Below are 19,636 nucleotides of genomic sequence, written 5' to 3' on the forward strand. Positions count from 1 at the left end.
TGCATAACTCCATGCTACAAACTAGCTTTGCCAAATTTCAAGAAAATCGGCTAAATGGTCTAGCTGCTATGTGCGTCACAGAGATCCAGACATCCTGACAGAGAGACTTTGAGCTTTATTATTAGTAAAAAATACAATTGTAATTTTTTTCTTAAAATCTGTGAGGGTGCTTAGTTAAATTTCACATTCAAACATATCACTATGTGTGCAAAATTGATTTTAATGTTCCAATAAGTGTAACATGCTTCACATTTATGTCAATGGTTATTATTATTTTTTTTAAGATACTCTGTATTTGACCAAATACGTACTCGCCCTGAGTGCAGCTTGGTTCCACACTAGTTGAATGTAAAGTAATTTTGAAAAAGCCCTAAATTTCTACATTGTATGAATGTCAGCGTATGCTATGCTATAATCTCTGTATGGCCCCTGCCACATCAACGCCATCCGAAGAGATGGCAATCATCTTTTGCCCTCCCCCCTCACGCAAAGAATAGTAAAGTTCTGAACATTATTTTAAATTAATTATTGCTTAATTGAACATGTATTCTGAATTCATCAGATCATATGTGACATAAAAGACAAATATTAAATAAGGCCCGGATCTGCGTGCCTGCAGACTTAAGGGGTCTGACGATCCACGAAATTGAAAAAAAAAGTAGCTCACTCAGACTTATTAACGTTGCAAATGCACACTGCTTGCTTCTGTCGAGGGGCCCTAGAGATTTTGTTGCCAGGGGGTCCAAAATTTGTAGATCCAGGCCTGAATAAATCTATATCATAGCATTTCAGAAACTATTTTTAAAAAGGAATTATATTGGAGGGGAAAAAAAAACCCTTCAAGTACTACGTGGCAAAAGGTTCAATTAATGGGGCTCTCTCTTATCTTGTTACCTGGGGCAATTGCATCCCTTGCCCCCTCTTCAGACAGCCCTGTTCGCAAAATCATGCCAGGAGTCTCTTCTATTTTCACCAGTAGGTAAGTATTCAAGCATAACACTGTAAACTACTTTGACTGTGTAAAATTTGGGTCTTAAAATGACTTTGCTGTCCCTCATTTAATTTTAAACTGAATTTAATTAAATGAATTACTATACATTAAATAAATACCTTTGTGCATAAGAAGTAAAATAGGAAATAGCATCATCAAAAAGAAAACTGCAGATTGCTACAGTCACGGGTTTTGGTGTTACAAGAAACGCCTTTTTCAATGTAAGAGAAATGAGCTTATGGATTGAAAAAAATAAAGACATCCACTTTTGTCGGGTGTTGGTTTTGACCTTTTTATCTGTTATTTTACAAATTATTACAAGTATATGCTTGAAATCCCAAACTGATATTTCAATAAGTTCAAAATCCTTCTCGTGTATGTCAGTGAATTTTTGTTTAGCTCTATTGATAAATACTACTTAGCGGAATAGCAATGGTTGAAAGTACTCCTTGTTTGGCCTAAGTGCTACTCCGTATGGCACTGCCTAAAGCCCCTTCGTTAAACAGAATTGTATTTTGTGCAAAAGTGGCAACGACTTTAATGTTCTTGTACATAAGGGCAAAAAACTATATTACACATAGTGGCAGTTCTTTAAAATTTCAAAGTTTCTTGGAAGATTTTCTAATTTCAAATGTATTCAAAAAGCAGCAAATAATGTTAACACAACCTATTAATGTTTTGGGTATAGTGTAGAATTTTACATGTGCTCCTATTGTTGCCAGCGTGTGTTAGAGTTTTGGTACAACTGATTCGTTTTTTTTTTTTTTAAATTCAAAAAATTATTTTTATCAGCATTTTGACTTAATTTGTTTTTCAGTTGATTCCGAATTGACTCTGGATACTGAAATTTACAACTTGCTGCAATCTATCTCAGGAATCATATAACTGCTGTCTCTGTCAAAAGGAAGTTGTAATTTATCTTAATTGGTTTTCAATTGTATTACTTTGTATTTGTTTTTAAAAGATTAAATCCTGATTATGTACTCAATTAGCTGAAATAAATTTTACTTGCTTCTGTAACTTGTTTTATATTATTAGTTATTTTATACATGAAACAAAAAAAAAAAAAAAAACTGATTGTCAGTTAAAATTATAATTACTAACTATAAATTATGCTCTGATATCATTAACTCAACAATAAGGTGTCCAAGTTTAATGGGTTCTTCATTATTTTAATGTAACTTATTTTGCTTAGCATTTGAATTGATTTAAAACAGCTTAATTAAATTAAATCACGGTTTGACTAAAGTGATTAAAATAAATCAAACAAAATTCAATTATCAATGAACTGAATAAAAAGTCATTGATGACAATCGTTTGTCAAAACATTAGATATATCTTTACTTGTTAATTGATGTTTCAATGTGTTCAAATGTGAAAGATTTTGTGTAACAGATTTCAACATTTCAGAATAAATTATTTTTAAAACTGTACACTATTGCTCTTTATGCTTTATATATTCATTGAAATAGTGAATTAAATAAAAGTTTTTTTTAATTTATAAATATTGTGATGAAAGTAAACTTTCAGTATAGCATAAAAAAATTTTTTGTACTTTTAATAGGGAAAGTAAGTAAAATATTTTTTTTAAAAAATTCATTTGCACTTGAAAGCATGCTTCATTCTTGTTTTACATTCAGTGCAATGCCGTATAAAAAAGAAAATAGAAATAATGGTTTCCTTTTATAAAAATTAATGTAGTGAATTAGTACGCAACTTCAACTCTTGGAATTTTTAACCTCCAACTCCACAGCCCTGTCCAAAACTTAAAAAATCTTATTATTTTCTATTTTATTTTGATTATGTTTGAAAGTAAAGTCATTGTAAAACTTGTGAGACACGCAATTACAGTATTGTGGCATTTAATTGAGAAACATCTTTTTTTTCTTTTTATCATGTGTAAGTTTATTTGAAGATGTACTCCAAATCAGCCGAGTTCAAATTGCAGTTATTATCAAAGTATAGGTGTTCCTATTCACCTGGTAAGTAGCAGGTCTTGAAATTCTTCCACCCGAGAGGTAGGTATTCCGCAATGTTGGTATCTCGCTTGTTGTGGGGGTAATTTTTAGCCTCATGGATATCAGCTTAGAAAGTTAGTGATAAATAGATTGCGCTTAGAAAACACTGAAATGACGTTAGAAGAAATAGGTAAAATCTGTGGAGTGAGTACAAAAAGTGTCGAGAGGATATGAAAGTAGTTTCAGACAACAGGAAATGCTCGAGTCAATTGCACTAGAAAATGCAACCAAAAGGGATAAACTTCGACTCGTGAAGACAAAATTTTATATTGAATGAGTGTTATAAATCCTTGAACAACTTTCCAGGGCCACGGCGGGAGCTGGTGTCAATATTGCACCTTCAACAGTGCGATACAGGCTGTTAGAACACTGGCGGAGAGGATGTTAACCCTACAAGAAACAGCTTCTCACGTCTCTTATAAAGAAAACAAGGTTAAAATGAGTAATGAAATACAAAACATAGACTAAGAAGTTTTTTTTTCTGACAAAACAGTTTTTGTGATTCAGGGATTTAAATCCAAGTACGTGAGAAGGAGCAAAGGAAAACCTCTTCAGCAGAATACCAAATAAGCGCCCAAGTATCCGCCCAAAATCAGGGTGCTCACCCCGCGTAAAAATCACAAAGATCCCCCCTCCCAAAAACAATAGCCCCCCCCCCACTAAAAAGAAAAATGCCCCTAAAAATTTCAATGGCGCAGTCTGCGTCATAACCCCTCCTAAGTGGGCACCTCTCCTAAAAAGATGTTTCTGGGTTTAAGAGACTACATCTCCTCTTCTCGTAGAAGGAATAACGAACAATACCAGCTACAAAGTTATACTGCCCTGAAAAATGCTTTCAATCGTCTAAACTATGGTGTAAAGGAAGTTGCTTTTTCCAAAAGGCAGCGCACAGTGCCATTTTGAAGCATATTAACAATTTGTGCTCAAAAAACACACTTACTGTATTGGACTGTTTCGGGAATTCACAGAACTTGAATTAGAGAGGAAATTTATGGGCTGTATCAAAAAACAGCCAAGTGAGAGGGCACGGATGGAGAAGCTGATTTCCGCCACTATTGGCTTATGGTTAAGATATATTGACTAAACTATACGGACTAGTCTAGTACATACCATGCCGAAACGTGTCTGTGATGTTATGTCTAGCGGGGCACACTTCAATTATTAGTTTTGAATATTCATAGAAAATGTAAGTAAAACTGAATTTTATGGAAAAAAAAGCATTTCTTCATGTTAATGAGGCAGTAAAAAAGTCTTTTGTTGCACATTTATAAGCCATAAAAAGAAAACCATTGAAAATGTCCTTTATTGTTTCTTATTAAATTGATTAATAAAAATAATAAAAAATAATAATAATGTATCTATATTGAACTTGTTTTATCTGAAATTATTATTACTAGAGATATCCTGGTATGAAAGAGGTTTAAAATAATATTTTTAATCAGATATAACATTTCTTTTATTGGAATAAAATGATTTGTCACTAAAAATTTAGTTTCTTTAAGAAAAGAGATAAGCAGATTAAAATTATCTATCTCCGAAGCTTTATAATAAGTTTAAATTACATCCGTAATTGTGTAATTGTGTATGCGTAGATTCAAAGAAATAATAGCAAAAGTAATACATTTGTTTACACTTGAATTTACACAATTAGCTACTCAAATTTAACTCCGCGTTTGTACTTACGCCTCTGACTTTTTAGAAAAACTTTAAATCATATTATTTGTTTTGTTTGGTAATGAACTGTGTTCAATTATTTTTTTCAAATCAAAGAGAGCAAATGCTATCTTCGTCTCGCTTTACTTTGCAACGCAGCATGGAATGAAACAGCAACAGCGAACGGTCGTTCAAAATGTAAACAAAAAACGTAGAAAATCATGTGATCATTATTGACCAATAGGATGCGTAGTGTGCTGGCAAAGTTGAGAAACCACGAAGTTTGGAAACTCCGGGGCCTTTTTCGCCGGTGCGTGACCGGTGAATACCGAATATTTCACCTTGCGGTTTAAATCTCAATGCCGAGTTAACGAACCTCGTGGTTAAAGGCGTATGGTTAGGTTAACGGTGAATTAGGCGGTTAGTCACGGTAGACAAATTTTAGTGAAAATAGGATTTAAACTATTTATTAAAAAATAAATCAGCTTTATTTATTTGAATTTCGGGACGATAAGCAAACTTTTTTGAACGAGCACTAGCGGCCCGATAAACGGTACGTATAGAGGTACGAGGTCGACATTCCGTGGCATCTATCATGCCTTTGCAACATAACACAACTGGTAGACTTTTGTTTTTATATTTTATACATAATAAACAATTATTTCAAAAAAATTAGGCTTATATATTTAAGTCAAAATTGACTGATTTTTTCGCACCATGCGTGGGTGGTAGACATGGCACGGTAACGCTTCGGACGCGGTTGACATATATTTTTTGTTATGTTTATACGTAATTAATAATATTACAGAGTTTCAGTCTTATATATATAAGACAATTTCACAAGTTTTTGCAACATATTGCAAATTTTTTTATTAATTATTGCAACGATAACTTTTTAGTAGACTTGCGTTTTCTTCTTTTAAGTAAACTAATCTAATATTTAAAAAAATTCTGGCCTTATATATATTGTCGTAAAATTTCGGTCGCTATCTCCCCTACTATTAAGTATCATGTCTACATCCATCTTGTTAATGACCAAAGATGGCGACCACGTTTCACATGTAGCTGAAAAGACTTTCCGATCAAAACAATTTGTACAGTTTTTACTCAAAATGTTTATAGTATTTTTTCAGGAAACATCAATAAAAAATGAAGATTAGATCTCATGGTACGAAATTTCATGGGGGAAAAAATTTGGGGTTCAAATTTAGAAAATTCCCTGACTTTTTTTACTATGTCATTTTCCCTGACAATTCCAGGTTTTCCCGGAGCGTACCAACCATGTTAAACGGGTGACATTGCCCACTTATACTTTTCAGAGAAACATCTTCAAATATTTTGTTGAACAAAGTAAACTTTATCAGGGATGAACAGAACCACAGTCTATTAATTTAAAATATTTATTAAATAAAAGAATGCAGGAAATTAATATTAACATTGAAATGCATGGGAAGATCCGGAAAAACATTCTGCTTTCTTTATACACTACAAAGCAAGGTAGTAGTTCATTAGTAATAGCATGAGCAAAGATCAGAGAGATACTCCCTTTGGAGCTATTCGTACTGCTTTTAGGATACTTCACTCCATGTTGAAATATCGAAATATCATTAATTTGGAACAACGGTCATCACTGAGGTCAGTTTCATCGTAGTACAGGGTGTTTTCGGGTGGAATAGTACACAATGATTCATATTGATTGCCAAAATAAGAAGATATACATTCAGGACCTCTACTCAGCTCTTAATCAGGACATATTTTGACATTTACTTTGAGAGAGCTGTTTTTTAGGATGATTCAAAAATGACAAACCAATCTTTCCTCGGAAGATGATTCTTGAACTTCACGCAGACACTTTCAGCTCAAGGGAAGTAACCTTTAGCAATAAGCCATATATCCATAGATGACAGAGGCATGTCCTAATCAGTGCACACCAAAATTTGTTTGATTATTTTGCTTTCATCTGGCAGTGGTAGGCATGATTTTCCTTCAGGTTGCTTAATGTTTTTTCTTTGAGATTTCCCAAAGTTATTTAGAGAGCTAAATGCTTTTCAGCCAAACAGACAACCTTGCCAAATTAACAACCCCATCTTAACAACATCACAAATTGCCTAGTCGAGCACAGCATTTATATATGAGAATATGAGACACATGACGGTGCCCCAGTTTTTCTTTATATGTGCACGGCATTCTGCTAAGATTGCTTGAAACAAATTATAATATAGACATATATTAATAGATATAATCATTATTGATTCCTACATTTTCAAGTAAGGATCGATTTTTTATACAGATCAAGTGGGCAAAGTGACCCAAAATTTCTTGTAATCCCGAGTGAAATTTCTCCACAAGGATTATAGCTAGTGTGTCTGGTTTTAGAAAAAAATTAAAAAGCTACTTCTCCCTTATTATAAGAGCAACAGGAAAATATAACAGGCAGTATTTACTGACTCAAGATTACTGACTTTACAGTGCAGATGTAATTCGGAATACACTAAAATTTCCTTGTACAGCCTTACAGACAACGAAACAACTTGTTTGACAAATAACTTATCAAGCATCATTCTGCCCCTTCCTCGTGCATTCTGCACAAAGCTGAGATGATATTGCACTACCTTAGAGATTCGAAGCAGAATCTTGATGTACTAATTTTAATAGGAGAAACTTTTAATTAAAATCGGGCAAAAGCCATCCCATTTTATGGCAATTCTAAAAGGGGGAAAAAGTCAGATCTCTCAATTTGCCTTTCTGTGAATCTGATCTCAGTAGATGGCAGCACTATGCACACATACTGGAGGTCTATGCATGACCGCTAGCTGTGAAATCCGTGAACGAATCACTGAACTCGTGGTTGTTGCTCTGCGCCCCGGCAAAAGTATCAAATATCTTTTTTAGCATCTCTTGCCGTTGCTGTCCACCTTCAAAAGATGTTCTTCTGGTGTGTGCCTCGAAAAAGTTCATGGTGTTCGTGAAAGATGAGGTGCAAAGGATTTTAAACAGCTTGTAAATAATTAAAATATTGCTATGGAACTCATAATCATTGTGAACTCTTTCTTTGCTGGCTGTATCCCCATATATTTTTGATAGAAGTGTGCACACTCAATATTATTCAAATGAATTTACATCAATTATGTGTCTATGATAAATAAACAAGTTTGGTAAGTTAATATTTGCCTATTATCGTAGTGTAATTTGCATGTCTCTTCACGGCCATTAGGTCTACATCATTAGATTCTCATGATTTTCAGCTAGGTCTGGCATTTCAAATATGCCAGAACAAATTTTCCACAATGCATATATTGTAAGAATGGCATACCATGTATTGCCATAACTCCACTATTTTCCATTAACAATTCAGAAATTTAACAGTAATGTTAACTTTCGTGCTTAGTATACAGTAAACTCCTGATTTTTTGCGGAATAGGGTGGCACGGTAATCATAGATAATCTGCAGAAAAAGAAAAACCTCACAGGGCCCTATTAAACTGATGAAACTACCTCTTTTATTGATGGGATTGGAGAACCCATAGAGTGAAATGAGAAATATTGTGAATATCAAGAGAAGCATTTTCTACATATTTCATATAAATATTTTATACATATGCATTATTACATTTACCGAAATTGATGTTATGGTAATATTTCAACTTTAGTTTTACATCAACCAAGAAGGTCGTCTATGTGGAATTTCAAATTAGTGTATTATCATGGCAAGTTGGGTTGATTAAGTGCCTCGACTACAGTTCTAATGATGAATAGATGCTGAATCATAAAAGAGAACATCAGTTATGCTGGATGACAAAAGCTCTCTATGCTCCTTCCCGCCCTAGAGATATTGGCACCAAAGCCAAATCCACAAGTGGTTCAGTTGAGGTCCTCTTGTACACCAGTTCTTGTTTGCATTATTAATTGAGATGTAATCAGCCCTGCTTGATGACAAAATTGTTTTATTTTACTACCTCTTCGAAATGAATGCTCGTAAAAATGTGATCAGATTCTCTCCCATAGGGATACATAATGAATACAGTAGCAGAAACATTGTGATGCTAAGACATGAATCAGATTCTTGAGTAAATCTTCAGTCTGTTTCTTAGTTGGAGGAGAAAAATCTTACTTTTTAAAGAAAAAAATCTTAAATTTATACTGATGAAAATTTGCACTGTATTTTCTAGGACATAATCCACAAATATAATGTTGTTCCATTAGCATTTTATTTTTTGATCATTTTTCATAGTCGATTTCGGTTTGACAATTAATAAAAGGTTGGTTTATCTTGAAGACTGTTTACTTTTTTATCAGCGTTGCAGACTTCTGGAAAACATTCTGCTGATGGCAATTGTATACCAGTTGTTATGCAAATCCTCACATTATTGTTTGAATTACAGTAGTCAAACTATATGTGTAAATTGTTTGATATTTCCAACTTGTGAAGAGATTAGAGAGCAAAATAATCATCACTAATCCACACTAGAATGTTTGTATAATGCATGAAATTGAATGAAATGTAGTACACATGTGTAATAATTTTCATTCAATTTCATGCATGATGTTTTGAGTTAGTGCATCCACAAAAAATTAATCAATTATAAACACAAACAGATTGTTTCCAAAAAAAGGTCAACATAGGTTAATACACCTCAAACATGTGCCCAAATACAAAACTTTTCATGAAATCAATAATTTTTTTTATATAGAAGAAAGTAATAAAATGATTATCATTTTTGAACCACATCATTTAACTCTCAGAAAATTCAAAATTTGTCTTCTACTAATCAGCCATAATGGGGTTCCACAAAGTAAAAGTGAAGCACTAAGGGTTCAGCTTCCTAAAAAGTTTGGGCACCACTGCTATATACTACATGTTACTGTAGTTGGAACAGATGTTTTAAATAACAATTAATTTTGCATTAGAGAAGTTTGCATTTGTTTTGCCATTAAATTTTAATTTGGAAATATTTTGGCACTTAAATTAAAAGTAGTATTCAGGTCAAATGCACGAACAAATTATTTAAAAAAAAACATTTAACCAAATTTATTCTACAGTAAATGCAAGCAATTGGCACATACTGCAATATAACAGAAATAAATAAATATATGAAAAGAATGGTTAATTCTAAAGGAAACTCTATTACCAAAGCTAAAATAGCAACTTTGGATCCTCATTGAATAAAGCCCAACTAGAGCCTATGCGGAGAAACTTTTACCGGAGCTTATATCTACACAGAATGGACCAAAATCCAGGATTTCATCCAGATCCATGACCTTCGAGGTCGTGTTGTTTGGTAGTAAGTTATTTGAATACTAAAGTCATAAATGGTGAAACAGAGTGATTTATTACTAAAAGTTTGTAAAAGTAATGTCAGGGGAGAGAATGACTTTCAAAAACTAATGAATAATAACAAAAAAAAAAAAAAAAACAGTTCAAACAATTCCTAAAAACCATTGAAAAAAATTGGTAAAGTGCCCAAGTGCTTCAATCATTACAGTTTTGTCTAAGAAGAAAAATAAACTCAAAATATGGAATGGTTATGAATGGTTAGCAGGACTCTCAGAAGACTGTATATCTCTCGAAACTTCCTGAAGAAAAATTGCAAAAGATCACAAATTCTGGATGTTTAAGGAGTGTGATTACCCTTGAGAACTGATATCAACCATTGAATTGTTTTGATAGTTTATGCTTTAAAAAGATAAATTGAGACAGTGAGAGCGAAAGGGATATCATAATTAAAAATTTAGAGATAAGCAGTACAAATAGTAGGAGAAGATGCCTCTGCTTTAGGGCAACTGATGGTACCAAAACCTTTTTTTTTTTTTTGTATGTTCTGTTGTACAGCATGATTTAGAAAAAAAAATTAATGAAAGTCTAGGATCTAAACTTTAAACAAGTTTTACTCAAAACTTTAAATAGTCCACTTACATCCTTTTGCTTCTCACTGCCTCAATTCTTATACATAAATTAAATAATAATACATACTAAAATGCAAAACAATAGAGCAACATGTGCAACTTGCTTCATCGGTAATTTATTAGCAGCTTTAAGAGCAGTTTCTTGAGCTCGTAGTGATGCAGCATATGACAATCGTGCAAGGAGTGCGTCATCAGCTTGTGACTCTACAAGATAACTCAAAAGGGATTAATCAAAATGGAGATCACAGAATGAACAATCAATTGAGCTTTAATTACAAGATTTACAATTCATAATTTTAAGATACCATGCTACAATTTCGATCTTAAAAGTCAACACTTTCAAAACTAAATAGCTAAGAGTAATACAATTAGACATAAATAATACAACTAATGAATTAATACAATATGTGACATTACAAGTATGTTTAACTAAATACTAAATGCTGGGTGAGTATTCTGTTACTTACCTATAATACACTTTTATCAGTATAACAAAATGACGTAGAGACAGACATGCAAAACATGTTTTATAAAAGCATAAGCACACATAATAGTGGAAATACATTGGGAGATTGGAAAACATCACCAATGTGAGCAGTGGTTGTTGGCTATTAGATGAAGTGAGAATACGGAAAATAAACTAAAACATTGATTTTTAATACTGAACAAAAATGTGAGCTGTTTTAATAACATGTTCAAACAAAAATTTCTTGAAGCAATTTACAATTTAACTTTGTTCATTTTTTTTCCTGCATTATAGTTTGAGATAAAGCACTATTTGAATCACAATACAGTAGATCTTCAATTAACTGTAGTGATTGGGACCAGACCTCTTTCAGTACATTGAACATTTCGGATAAAAGAGGTACTGAAAATTGCTATCAGGAGATAGAAGCTTAACTCTAGTTTTGAAAATGTTTGTATTAACAAAAGGACTACTATATATGATGCTTTTAACTAAATGATTGCAAATTTGCACAATAAATGTTACACCAATCCGAAAATGGAATGTAAATTTAATAAAACATACTACAGTAAACTTGAATGTTTATTGGGTTGTAAATACAGTCAACTGCATTTTTCGTCTTTAACTTTACAGACAATATATAGTTAAAAATAATTAGTCAACAAAACAATACAGTCACATAAGATTGCTCTGGAATTTAATGGTATTTTAAAGAACATAATATTTGGTGTTTGAAAAATTTACTGATGGGTTTAAGAAGAGAACAAAAGTGATAGAAAATTCAAGAATGATTTGCATCTGCAGAAGAAATAGATGATTCCGTTGACCTTGAAGAGATGCTGTTTACTTACCAAAAAAAAAAGGAAGGAATGGGGAAAAAAAAGAAAAAATACAAAAATAAATGAAAAAATATTCAGTAATCCAACTTTAGTTTAACGAGGCAGATTTCACATTTTAGCAAGATAGTGGGTTTTTATGCAAATTAATCGGAAAGGCATGCTACTTCTGAGTGATTTCGTGACCAGGGGCCACAGAAATTCTAGAAAACCGAAGCAAACTAAACCCCTGCCTTGCAAAAAAATTGAAGAAAAATGGGAATTCATGAAGTAATGTGCTTTTATACTTTAATGGCCATGTTGAATCATCAGAAAAGAATGAAAAGGACCTCCTTTCTTTATCAGCTATCCAAACAGCCTTATGGTACAATTATAATATAATGATTTATTCTTTTTATGCAATTTTGAGGATATTTTTTACGACCCGACTTAAAAATTCATGAATAATACTTAATCATTTTTTACCAGAATTTAGATGAAATTAGAGATAGAGAGTAAAATTTCCTCTAAAATGAGACCAGAACAAAGTTTCTAGAAATAATAGTTTTGGTTGTAAAGAAGAAAAACTATGACTTTTTGCTGAAAATTGCTGTTCTTTGTAACTTAAGCCTATTTGAGGCACATACTAATATTATCAAAATGACTTTAAACTTTGAAAATCATTTTCTGGTCTATTGGCACATTTGAGGTGGGTGCCGCAAAAGATTACATGAAATTTTTTTTCCCCATATACCTTGTGACCACCCTAATACAAACCCTTCCAAGGGCAACGTCTTCCCCTGAAACTCTCCAAAAATAATATTCTTATGGAAAAAGAGTAAAATACTCTAAAAACTTCAGTGTGGCAATTTACCTCATGACCCATACCCCTACAGATACATTACTATAGGTAAAAACTTAGAACTATCAAATTATTTAACTTTTCACAAAAAAGGGATCTTTAGAAAAATCTTGGGACAGCCCCCGAGAACAATGAAGACGAAAAACCAAAACTTTAACACTGACTAAGAAAGAATACTTTGAGATCAATGGAAGTTGTGATACAAACTATGTTTCAAAAATTCACCTAATCAACAACAAAAGTTAACACTTAGAGGTCTATTCCCGAGCATCACTTGGGTTGTTGTTTTCGGTGAAGTTTTGTTCTCTTAGCTATATAAGTATTAGTTATATACGTTTTTAGCCTTTCTAGGCGTTATCTATAAACCTTTTACTTTCAATATATATATATACAGTCGGATCCCGACTTACGAGAGAGATGCATTCCAAGGTCCCTCGCATAAGTCGGAATTTCGCGTTGTGGAACAACGTATGTTTAGAAATTTTTTATAAGCATACCCAACTATTTCAGATATGTGTTAACACCCCTCAAATTGTTTCAAACAATTTCTTAGCTATATATTACCGTATGCTTTATAAAGAACTGACTTTTCACTGTATTTTAGAAAAAACGTTACTATTTAACATGATTACTCTGTTATGAAGCACAAAATCAATGATCAATAAGACACATGTACTTTAATAGTAGTGTACTTACAGAAAGAACATTACTGCATTATAAAAGCACTGAACAGTAGATATCGTAATTTTAATTATAATTTTAAAATTTGTGAAGTTTATATGCAGTGTGAGAGCACTACTATTTCTGGTCTGGCTTCCATTTTCATGATGTTTGCATTTTGCTCAGACACTACTCTGCGAGCTTCATTATTAAAACTAAGTTCTGAACTTTTGTGGATTTCCTTTTCTTGAACTTAAATTGTACGTATCAAAGATTAACTCACCCCTAATTGTCGTGCTACCTTCGAGGCACTTTATAACTGTTTAAGCATCGAGAATCTTTACCTTTTCTTGCATTGTCAGAAACTTTCTGTTTTTCTTCCCACTTTTGCTAACTTGAGATGAAAGTCCTTGTTTGGGAACCATTCTGTTTTATCAACGTTCATAAGGAAAAAAAAACCGTTAAGAATTGGAGCGGTAATTTGTATAAACTAAAGCAAAGCGTTGTTTAGACTGATACTATGTGTGAACTTCCGCTGTTAGTGATGCTAAAAGGATGAAAGTCTATTCACGAAACCAATATTTAGTGTCAAGGAAGCCCATTCTAATGCTCCGCTGCTCGTGCTCGTTTCCAAAAAATTTCACGTTGCAAGCGAGTAATTTGGGTCAGCAATAAAAAATTCATTACTCATGAAAAATGGCGTTATAGCCATTTCGCGCAAGTCGGATCGCGCTGTAGCGGGATTCGAGTATATACATATATATATATATATATATATATACATATATATATATATATATATACATATATATATATATATATATATATATATATTGTTACAAATCCTGTAAATAGTAATTATTGTAGTAACGTAACCTGTAAATAGTTTTCCGTAATGAATATACAACCCCTTAACATATGGCTCAAGTATACAACCCCCTATTCTTTTTTTTCTTATTTCATTCACTGATTTTATCAATGGAAGTGTAGTTGTAGAACGTCCTAGCATTTTCTGGAATATTTGAGAGATTTCTTTTCGGTGTATTTAAGCCGTTAGCGATGGATAAACAGTTAGTTTCGATTGATATTTCGAACTGAGAGCATTTTGCTCTGTTTATTGCGAGGCATTTCGCTGTGTTGTTTTCGTATTTGGAAGTAAATACGTGTGTAAACGGTGAGTTTACGGTGTTGTGTGATAATTGCTTAATTGCTGATGAATAATTTAGCAGTTGTTGAAGATCTTTCCTGTACATAGTGTAAATAAATTTCCTGTGTTTTTATCAAGAACTGTGTCTTCATTTCAAGAAAGTGGAAGTCGCACCGAATCCGTTACAATTTGGCGCCCAACGTGGGGCTTCTTCTGGACTTTCTTGGAGTAAGTGTGACTTTGGACATTTTTTTCATAAAAACTTTTTGAATTTGGACTTTAATTTTATGGTGATTACTCGCGCAATGGATGAACAATTAAAACAACTTCTTGATGCAATCAACTCTGTTAAAAATGAATTGACCAATTAAAAAGACCAATTAAAAAGTGATTTGACTGCAAGTTTTACTGCAAATCAAGAACAATTAAAAAATGATATGGCGACTAATCAAGAACAATTAAAAAATGATATGGTGGCTAATCAAGAACAATTAAAAAATGACATGGCAGCTAATCAAGAACAATTAAAAAATGATATGGCGGCTAATCAAAACCAATTGAAAAGTGATTTAACGGTGCTGAAAAATGACCTAGTTTCTAACCAAGAGGAAATTAAAAACGATCTTACTTCGGTAAAGACTGTGATGGAAAATAAATTTAATGAGATAGAGCATCGAGTTGATGCTATTGAAGGAAAGTTTGAGGCAGTTGAAGGCCGATTCATCGCAGTGAAAAATAAAATCGAAGAGAAATTTGAAGAAAAATTAAGTTACGTTGAAGGCCGATGCAATGCTGTAGAAAATAAACTGGAAGAAGAAGATAGAAAATTTCATCAACTTAAAGAAGACATCCTTAAAGACCTGGAAAGGAGATTGGCGACCGCGGAAAGCAGCTCTGTACAGTTTGGCGCTCCCACATCGGTTGCTCGACCGTCGATTAAACTTGCCACATTTGATGGGAAAACTTCGTGGCAGGTTTACAAAACTCAGTTCATGATAGTGGCGGAAGCGAACGGATGGGACTCTGCTACCAAGGCCTGTCATCTTGCAGCATCCCTGAGAGGTGACGCAGCGGACATTCTCCAGACCCTTCCGGACTGCCAGCGCCTGGATTTCGCCGCCCTCACAGCTGCGTTGGAGCTTCGCTTCGGTGAGAAGTGCCAGAAAGATTTCAGCCGACTCCAGTTGAAGTCCCGTTTCCAGAAAACTGGGGAAACCCTGCAAGAGCTTGTGGCGGACATCGGGAGACTGTCTCATCTTGCTTTTTACGACTGCCCTGCGGATGTTCGAGACAACCTGGCACTCAACTACTACATCGACGGGGTTCGAGATCCAGAAATCCAGAAAGCTCTACGGATGGCAGATTTCAAAGACCTGAATTCTGCCATTGTGTATTCGATGAGATACGAGGCCGCCCAAGAAGCAACCCGTGTGGATCGCCATCTAATCCGGACTCAGGAAGCTGATGAGTCTGATTCCAGGTCGTCCCACCTCGCTGAACTTGAGAGGCAACTCGGTGACTTGACAAGACATCTGAGCAGCATAACAGCCCAAAAGAAACAAGAGCAGAAGTCCTGGAAATGCGGTAGTGAAGGACACCTGCGAAGGAGTTGTCCGGCTCGCCAAGCTCCACGAGGGAAGGAAATCACCACCACCAGAGCTCTTCAGATTTCCTCTTCTAGTAGTGGCAGTGATGGTCTTTTCATTTACGCCCATGTAGATGGGAATCCTTGCAAACTGATTGTCGACACTGGAGCCAATGTGACAATCGTTAGGACAGATGTGGCTCGTGAATTTGGATTGAAACTGCTGTGGACATCGCCACGCGTAAGTCTCCAGACTGTGACAGGTGACAAAATCGAGATTGACGGTAAAGTGGACTTGGAAATAGTGTTTGGGAATGCCACCTACCATCATACGGCATTCGTCGCTAATATCACGGACCCCTTCATTCTCGGATTGGACTTTTTGAAGAAATATGACTTCACTCTCGACTTCAAGACTAATGAGCTGCACTCGATGAGAGAAGACATAGCCGTTTTCCCTGCAGAAAGTGATGTAAAATCCGCTCATCAAATAATAGCCCAAACAGATTTATCGATTCCCTCAAGGTCAGAATCATTAATACCTGGCTCCCTTGAAGAAAGCAACAGTTTTCGATTTGGACTCATTGAATACCCTAACCTAAGCAATAACCTAAAAGGAGTGCTGGTAGCATCTACGCTTGTGGACCTTTCCAAGAATGTAATTCCTGTGAGAGTCGCCAACGTGAGTGAAAGGCCAAGGAATATCCGGAAAGGTGAAGTGTTAGCAACTTGTACTCCAGTAAACTGCATCATTAGAAGAATCAATTCCCCGAGACTATGTCTTCTGAGTTTTTGACATCGAAGTTAATTGGGAGTGCACCATTAACGAAAGATCAAAGAACTGCTGCGGAACAATTGGTGGACGACTTCAAGCATCTGTTTTCATCTACATCGGAGGATGTGGGCCGGACGAATTTAACGCAGCATAGGATCTACATTGGAGAACACCCCCCTATTAAACAGCATCCAAGACGACTACCGTTCGCCAAGAAGGAAGAGGTTGAGACCCTCCTGAAAGAGATGAAGGAGAATGATGTAATCGAACCATCATCCAGTCCTTGGGCCTCTCCCATCGTCTTGGTCCGAAAGAAAGATGGCTCCACCAGATTTTGTGTCGATTACCGACGACTGAATGAAATCACCAAGAAAGACAGTTACCCTCTTCCACGGATAGACGACACCTTAGACACTCTTTCCGGACACAAGTGGTTTTCGACCCTGGACTTGAAGAGAACTACTGGCAGGTTGAGATACACCCTGATGACCGAGAGAAGACAGCGTTTACAACTGGACAAGGCTTATGGCAGTTTAAAGTGATGCCCTTCGGCCTCTGCAATGCACCAGCTACGTTCGAGCGTCTTATGGAGACAGTGTTAAGAGGACTTTCTTACGAATCCTGTCTGGTCTACTTAGACGATATCATCATCGTGGGACGCAGCTTCGAAGAACATCTGGCAAATCTTAGGAAGGTGCTGCAAAAGCTTAAGGAAGCCGATCTGAAGTTAAGCCCGTCCAAATGTAATTTGTTCCGCCGGGAAGTGAACTACCTTGGTCACATCATCTCTTCTGAAGGTGTACAAACCGATCCAGAAAAGGTATCTGCAGTCAAGAGTTGGAGTCGTCCCGAAAACATCCTTTAGCTGCGAAGTTTCCTGGGGCTCTGCACGTACTACAGGAAGTTTGTAAAGGGTTTTTCCAACATTGCACGACCTTTGCATAAGCTGACGGAGAGCAAGCAAAAGTTTGAATGGTCCAAAGAATGCGAAGATGCATTTCTACGACTGAAGGAGGCTTTAACATCAACGCCTATCCTCGCCTATCCTCAGCCTGAAAAATCCTTTATCCTGGACACTGATGCGAGCAACGAGGGCATCGGAGCTGTTTTATCCCAAGAAATTGACGGAAATGAACATGTCATCGCTTACTGGAGCAAATGCTTATCAAAGTCGGAGCGAAATTACTGTGTCACCAGAAAGGAGTTACTGGCCATAGTGAAAGCTATAGAACACTTCCATCATTATCTCTACGGCCGAAAATTTCTGCTTCGGACAGATCATGCATCGTTAACTTGGCTTTTGAACTTCAAGAATCCAGAAGGCCAGATAGCCAGGTGGATACAGCGGCTCCAGGAATATGACATGGAGATCAAGCACCGAAAAGGGTTGTCTCACGGTAATGCAGACGCTTTATCAAGAAGACCCTGTCCTGAGAACTGCCACTATTGTTCCCGAATCGAGAAACAGTATGGAACGACTAGCCCTACCGCCTATCAGGTGACAGTGACTCCAATATCATCAGAACCTGATCCATGGAGTGACGACCAAGTTCGAAAAGATCAACTTGAAGACCCCGACATAAAACCAATTTTGGAGTTCATGGAAAGTGACAGTCGGCGACCTAGCTGGCAGGACGTTTCCATCTTCAGTCCTGCAACAAAAAGATACTGGGCTTTATGGAACTCGCTCCATTTACGGAACGGCGTGCTACACCGAAAATGGGAATCTGACGACGGCAAAACATCTAGGTGGCAGTTACTACTTCCCCGATCAAGGATTTCAGATGTTCTGAAAGAAATACATAGTAGTGCGACTGGAGGACATTTTGGTGTTCTGAAAACCCTCAATAAAGTTCGGGAGCGCTTCTTCTGGAGCAAGGCGAAGGATGACGTGGAGAAGTGGTGCCATTCTTGTGACGCCTGTGCTGCTCGTAAAGGACCGAAGAAGAGAAGCAGAGGGAAGTTACATCTGTACAACGTTGGAGCTCCTTTCGAACGAATTGGGATCGACATCCTGGGTCCTCTACCAAGAACTGCTGATGGGAACAAATACATTCTTGTTTCCATCGACTACTTCACCAAATGGCCGGAAGCATATCCCATTCCAGATCAAGAGGCTACCACCGTAGCAGAGACTCTAGTCCAACATTGGATCTCGAGATACGGAACACCTTTGCAGATTCATTCCGATCAAGGGAGGAATTTCATCTCTGCTGTGTTTAAGGGCCTATGTCAAATTTTCGGAATTGAGAAAACTAGGACAACACCACTACACCCACAATCGGACGGCATGGTGGAGAGATTTAACCGCACAATCCTGAATAATCTCTCGCTTATGGTATCCAGAAATCAACAGGATTGGGACAAGAAGCTACCTTTGTTCCTGCTGGCCTACCGCAGTGCTGTCCACGAGACTACCGGATACGCCCCATCTCAGATGCTCTTCGGACGAGAGCTTCGGCTACCTTGTGATCTCGTCTTCGGTCGTCCTCCGGATGCGCCTGCATCGCCTGAGGAGTACATCCAGGATCTCCAGGCCCGGTTGGAAGACGTTCATAACTTCGCACGAGAGCGAATCAACATCGCGGCGGAGAAGATGAAGACCCGATACGACACAAGGTCTACTGGACATGAATTCAACGAAGGCGACAAGGTTTGGTTATGGAATCCCATCCGACGGAAAGGTCTGTCACCCAAATTGCAGTCGCATTGGGATGGACCCTACAAAGTCCTTAACCGACTAAATGACGTCGTAGTGAG

The 19,636-nt window shown here is 36.0% G+C and overlaps 1 protein-coding gene across 2 annotated transcripts in view; it reads right to left on the reverse strand.

Moving 5' to 3' along the window:
- LOC129218339 (solute carrier family 35 member F5-like) overlaps positions 1 to 19,636 on the reverse strand; it is an 87,719-nt gene that overhangs the window by 40,512 nt on the left and 27,571 nt on the right. For both annotated transcript variants that reach the window (XM_054852578.1, XM_054852579.1), the window contains exon 7: positions 10,634 to 10,770. In XM_054852578.1, coding sequence (XP_054708553.1) covers positions 10,634 to 10,770 — 137 coding nt within the window. The remainder of the gene's footprint in view (positions 1 to 10,633; positions 10,771 to 19,636) is intronic.

This window comes from Uloborus diversus, chromosome 3 (genome assembly GCF_026930045.1).
Source record: "Uloborus diversus isolate 005 chromosome 3, Udiv.v.3.1, whole genome shotgun sequence".
NCBI classification, from domain to species: domain Eukaryota; kingdom Metazoa; phylum Arthropoda; class Arachnida; order Araneae; family Uloboridae; genus Uloborus; species Uloborus diversus.